The sequence below is a fragment of the Trypanosoma theileri genome (assembly GCF_002087225.1).
Source record: "Trypanosoma theileri isolate Edinburgh chromosome Unknown TM35_Tth_3_V1, whole genome shotgun sequence".
Lineage (NCBI taxonomy): Eukaryota > Euglenozoa > Kinetoplastea > Trypanosomatida > Trypanosomatidae > Trypanosoma > Trypanosoma theileri.
In genome coordinates, this window is record NW_021639845.1 from 301304 (window position 1) to 307400 (window position 6097).

The 6097-nt window shown below is 38.1% G+C and overlaps 2 protein-coding genes across 2 annotated transcripts; both read right to left on the reverse strand.

Annotated features, from left to right (window-relative positions):
• On the reverse strand, positions 1 to 3489 carry TM35_000032190 (kinesin; the record flags this gene model as incomplete). Its single annotated transcript, XM_029021986.1, has 1 exon — positions 1 to 3489. A coding segment is annotated over one exon (3489 nt), but the record flags the coding sequence as incomplete, so codon positions are not given.
• Positions 3490 to 4436: 947 nt separating this feature from the next.
• Positions 4437 to 5507, reverse strand: TM35_000032200 (putative U3 snoRNA-associated protein UTP11; the record flags this gene model as incomplete). The annotated part of the gene is made up of 1 exon (XM_029021987.1): positions 4437 to 5507. One exon carries the CDS (start codon positions 5505 to 5507, stop codon positions 4437 to 4439), a length of 1071 nt encoding a protein of 356 aa, XP_028886533.1.
• Positions 5508 to 6097: the final 590 nt, after the last annotated feature.

Below are 6097 nucleotides of genomic sequence, written 5' to 3' on the forward strand. Positions count from 1 at the left end.
AGATGGTGGGGAATTCCTTATCTTTGTATTGGACCGTCCATTCTCTTCTTTAGGGGCGAAGGCGAAGGATCCATCTGTGGAAGAGGAGGAACCATCCGTGGTGGTCCCATTACTTTTACCCTGACGTACTCTATTCGCACGGGCGAGGTGTTTCATCACATCTTCTTCAAATCGCTGCAGACTCGCTTTACTATCTTCCTGGTTCTGTTTTAACTGCTGCACAATCTCACGTAGACGTTGTGTATCCCGCCGTTTACGCTCCTCCACCGCCTCCAACTCCGCTGAGTAGTCTTTACGCTCAAACTGAGTATCCCGTAGGCGATTGCGGACACTAATATAGTCCTGGCTCTGCAGAATATCCCGCAGTTTAGAGAAGGAGGCATCCATGCCACCCGAACGATTATCCCAATCGGAGAGTAAACCACTGCCAATAGACACCAATCGCTCTTGTTGTTGAGTGAGACGGAGAATCTCCGCTTGATGTTCTTCTTCCAATCGATGCGCTTGTGCTTGAGCCTTTAGTAACTCCCGCCGCATTTCACTTACTTCCTGTTCTAATAATCGGCGTTGACGATCCTTTTCAAGCATATCACTTTCACGTCGTAAGTTTTCATTTTCAATGTGTTGTTTTAATCGTGATATCTCATGTTCCTTTTCACGACGATAACGTTCCATCTCTTCTTGACGTCGAAGTAATTCTTTTTCATATCCTTCTTGTGCACGTTTAACAGCCTCACCAGAGCGTTGACGATCAGAGGCACCAGCGGTTACTTGTTCTCGTAATCTTTTCAATTCTTCTTGGAATTCTTTACGCATCTTTTGAACTTGATCATCATAACTGTTACGCATATTTTCCTTTTCATTTTCCATTCTCTTACGTTCAGCTTCATGGAATTCTTTATTCTTTTTCATACGTTCTTCCATATGATCTAATTTTTCAACATGTTTATCAATAAGTTGTTGATATAATTCGCTACTCTTTTCAATAGACTCCTTCAAACGATTTTCAGATAATTTTTGTAGGTCTTCCATTTCAGCAACATGTCTTTTTTGCATATGATCTACTTCCTCACGATGAGATTGACGAAGACGACGAAGTGAATCACTTACATTATCATTTTGATCAATCACAAGACGAGATAAACACTTTGTAAACTCCTTCTCTTTAAGTAACATAGTATTATGTACAGTATCGGATGCCCAATCCATATAGAAAAATACGAAACGCTCTAAAAATCGTTCCTTTTTCAAATCATTTTTACGGAATTTTTCCAAATCTTTCTTAAGACTTTGTATACGTGTATTTAATTCTGCCACTTGTTTATCTTGTGCAGGAGTCTCTCCATTTCTGTTTGGATCTTCTTCACTAAGTTGACGTCGTAAGGCCTCCACTTCCGATTTCGCCTCTTCCAATCGGGCACGGAGAACAGAACTGTTGTCTTCCTCCACATTTCCTCCACGTCGGCGACCAACACTGGAATCCGGCTGAGCCCCACGTGCACGTCTAGCAGATGCCGTCATTAAATCTTCTGTACGAACAACAATACCATTTTCCTCCAATTGAGCTCGAAGCTCTACAATGAGCATTTCTTGTTCTTGACAACGTTTTTCCAAATAGGCATTTCGACGTTGTAATTCCAAAACATAATCACGGCTAAATTCATTAAGTCCAGCATTTTGAACCACTTTCTTCAAACGTTCTACTTCAGCTGTTAACATTTTAATTTGTCGTATTTGAGGATCTTCATTAATAACAGCTTTATTTACAATTTGTTTAGCACGTGAGGCATATCGAAGGGTTTGACGCATTTCATCAAAGTTTACACAGTGAGGTGATATCGTAGCCACCATAGAAGTTTTACTATTTCCACCTAAGGAATCCATTAACAACCAGGTGAGATTAGAATCACGGTATGGTACAGGAACAGCGAGAGACTTGGATTGTGAAAGATCTGCCAAACAATCAATCACACGTCCCAAGGTAGTAAGAGAAAGATTAATTTTAGTACCTTCAAGAAATTGTTTACCTTCTGCCCCAACTGCACCTGTTCGTTCTGAACCTGCAAGATCCACAAGATTTAATTTACTTTGCTTTTTGCAAGTATTACCAGCTTCATCAAGATACAATTGTAAAATATTGAAGGTTAAAATAGCATGACTACGACTACTACGGTCGTTAATTTTAGTAGCTGCCGTATGTCTTTCAATACTACCTTTTCGAATAACTTTGGCAATTTGTACTTCATTCGCCACCATCTTCGCCGTTAGATCCTCCACATATGGTCCATTTAGAGGATGATGACGAATTTTAAGATCCGCATCCTTTTGTGGTCGAATAAGATCAAAGACTTTTTCATTATAAATTTCATAATATTCCACTTCCACACGGTAGGAATGGGAAGGATCTTTATCTCGCATTTCACGAAGACCATCAAAAAGCTCTTGGCTAATACGTGGAATAATACCTTGAAGATCATTTGGATCCAATGATGTGGTATCTACAACGTCAATATCATTACGATCCACATTAGCCCTTGAACTTGCTTGACGTGCAAATAAATCTTGACGACTGCTTTGATTACTTACAATAGATGCACGTCTGTATCGACTGGGTGAAATAGATACAATAGATGGTTTTGAACCATCACAATCATCATCATCATCATCATCATCGTCCATTATAGCTGTATGTCGTTTACTGGCAGATCGTAAATCAGAGTTCTTTGGGGCATATCCTAACATTGTAAATGTTTTTCCACTTCCAGTTTGTCCATAGGCAAAGACACATCCATTATAACCTTCCAAGGTATTCACAAGTACTGGACGTCCCACTTCATTATAAATATCTTTCTGAGAGCTGTAGGGAGGATGAATGACGGTGGAACCAGCAACAACAGCGGCATTAGATCCCGCACCTTCAAAGGATGAACTATTCTCATTAGCATTTCGTCCACGTGCAGAGTGTAGGCTGTTACTGCCAGGTACTGCAACAAATGATCCTGTACGAGAAACCCTATTGCGTGCAGATGGAATATTAGTATTAATAAAAGCATCAATGGTACCACGTATCTCTTCAGCCGTTTTATCAGAACCTTTACTTTGCTCTAAAACGGACCAAAAACATTTTGTGAAACTAAAAGTCTCACGAGGACGAAATTCTTTATTTGGATCCAGTAACGTAATAAAACAGGGATTTTCTGCATCAACACGTACAGTACTGTGTTGTGGCATATTTAAAGATAACTCCCGCTCACTGAAGGGACGTACACGCACATACACCTTCATTGCATTTCCCTGTTGTTGGGCAATATCCATGGCTCCCCGGCGTGGGGTTGTGAGAGATCGCGCCGATTGCATTCGCCGAAATTCACGATCGGCATTTTTCGTTACGGATGTTGGCCGTGCAGAAGTTGGTCGAGATGACATTGGTCGAGCGGAAGGTGGCCGTGCAGAGTTTGGAGTGGAGCATACTGGGGAAATCCCTGACATTGTTCTTTTTTGGTTCTTTTCTTTTCTTTTTCAGAAATATTCAGTCGCTCTTCTCTTTTTCTTTTTCTTTTTCTTTTATTGTTTTTTTTACTTTCTTTTCTCTCCTCCGTATATATATATATATATATATATATATAAATATAAATATAAATATAAATATAAATATAAATATAAATATAAATATATATATTTGTACTATGTAGCTGCAGTACCGTGAACTTGAAAGGAGTTGTTCGGATTTGATACCCGTAATATAGTAGAAGCGAAGAAAAAAAAAAAAAAAACAGACAAAGTAGAAAGGATAGAAGGTCCTTAGTACTTCAATTCTCTCTCTCTTTTTTTTCCCTTCACCTTTTTTTGTATTTATTTCAAAGTGTCCTTCTCTTGTGCCACTAAACTATATATATGTATAGTGCAGTTCTTTCTTTTTTTCTTTTCTTTTCTCTTGGCTTGCTTTTTGGTAGATAAACTGTATACCCCTCCGTGCAACTTGCTTTTATAGTTCACACAGAGAGAGAGAGAGAGAGAGAGAGAAACAGAAAAGAAAAATAAAGAAAAAAAAAGATGGGAGAGAAGAAAAGAAAAATTGTTAACAAAAAAAATAACATTGCATACATGAGCATTTTCTTTTACAGTATGGAAAGTAAGATAAGAGAATCACGTTAGTAAAAAAAAATAAATAAATAAATAAAAAAGAAAGGTGAACAAAAACAAGAACAACACAGGTACTGTGCCTTTTACCACAGAGTATGAGAAATCATAAGATTATCTCTCTCCCTGTGAAGAATAGGATTGAAACTTTTTGTTTTCTGTTTTAAACGAGTGTCTGTTTGAGTATCTGTATTCCTAATAATAAATAAAAGGAATCAGAAATGCCCTCTCCAGTTAGTTGACTCTATTTTTTAATCCACACTTTTTTCTTTTCTTTTCTTTTTTTTTTTTTCTGTTTATCGAGCCCGACGGGGAGCATTAGGTTTAAACCGTGAGTTCCTTCGCTGTTGCAAATTCTGTTGAATACCGTCATTCTGCCGCTTAATCGTTTTCGCTAAGGCGTTAAGACTCTTACTGCGCTCTACACGTTGTTGAATCTCCTTCATACGTCTTGCCGCCATTATTGTTTCCTGCTGTTCCTTCTCTCTCCGCAGCTGCAGAAGATGTTCCACATCATCACGTGGTTCATCTTCCTCATCTTCATTATCATTATTATTATTATTAGTAGTAGTACTAGCACTACCAGATCCAGTGGCTACATCTTCCAAAAGAGAAGAGAAACGATATTTTTTCATTTCCTTCTTTGCACGGAGTTTCTCCACAAGGGCTGCACGCTCCGTCGCATCCTTCACATTACTTTTTCGTAGTTTCTCCTGCATTTCACGTCTCTCACGTCGTCGTTGTGATGATGATAACATGCGTGGACCTGCAAGCAAAACTTCCTCAGGAAGAACGGTATCGCGCAGTACGGAGAGGGTACCACGAATAGCAGGATGTTGTTTTAACATTTCTGGAGTAGCATCAAAATATTTTATAGGATTAAATCGACGAAATTCATCATCATTTTCAACAAATACAATATGTTTATTTTGGGGAGGTGCGGAAGTAATAGCTGCAGATGCATCCTCATTTAATAGTTCTTTCGCTCTACTTAAATCCCCCTGTGCTTTGTATTGAAGATATTGTACATTTCGAGTATTATGTTGAAGTGTCTTTTGCATATTTCGTTGATTATCTTCCTTTGTGGATGGTCGTCGTTTCATTTTTCCAGAGGCAATATCCAGTACAGCTTTCGTCATTCCAATATGAAATTCATCCGGATTTCGCTGGGCCGCTGCCCGCTTAAGTTCCAACAGCCGCTGCACCTTTACCTTTCGCTTCTTTGATCGGATAACATGATCCTTATGTTTCTCAAGTGGTCCCAAGTGTTTACGTGAGGCAGGCTGCGAACGTTCTTTATGGGTTGTGCGCTTAATGTGCTTATCTAAGTTGCCGAAACCGGGAGTACGTCCTTTACCCTTTGTCATTGTTTATTATTATTTTTTTTTTTTTTCTCTCTTTCTGTCTCTGTGTGTATATGTATAAACAATAGTTTCTATTTTATTCTGGTTATATGGTTAAGGTTTTTTTTGTTTTTTTTTTTTTTTCTTCTTGCCTTTTTTTTTTTTTTCTCCTTTTCCTCCCCTACAATCCCTTCTTGCTGTTGTTAGGGTTACACTACAGCTGCTGTTGTTAATTCGTGTAGGACACCGTGTGACACAAGGGATTATTAACAGCTATAAGAGAAAAGATATTAATATTATTAATAGCAATAAGAAGAATAGAATAGAAAGAAAAAAAACAATAATAATACAGTAATTTTCTACAACCATTAGGTTGCAAAAAAAAGAGAATAAGAAAATCAATACCTCAGAGAGAAAGAAAGAGAGGGAGACATCCTTAGTCATACAAACAATAGTTTTTTTAGGATATTATACGAGGCCTCTTGTGAGTAGGAAAGAAAAGGAAATAAAGGCGAAGAAACGAAGAGAACACTAATAATAATAAAAAAAAAAAGAAGAATTAGTGGTTTCATAAGCAATGAAGAAAGATACATAAACGCCACCATAAATAAATA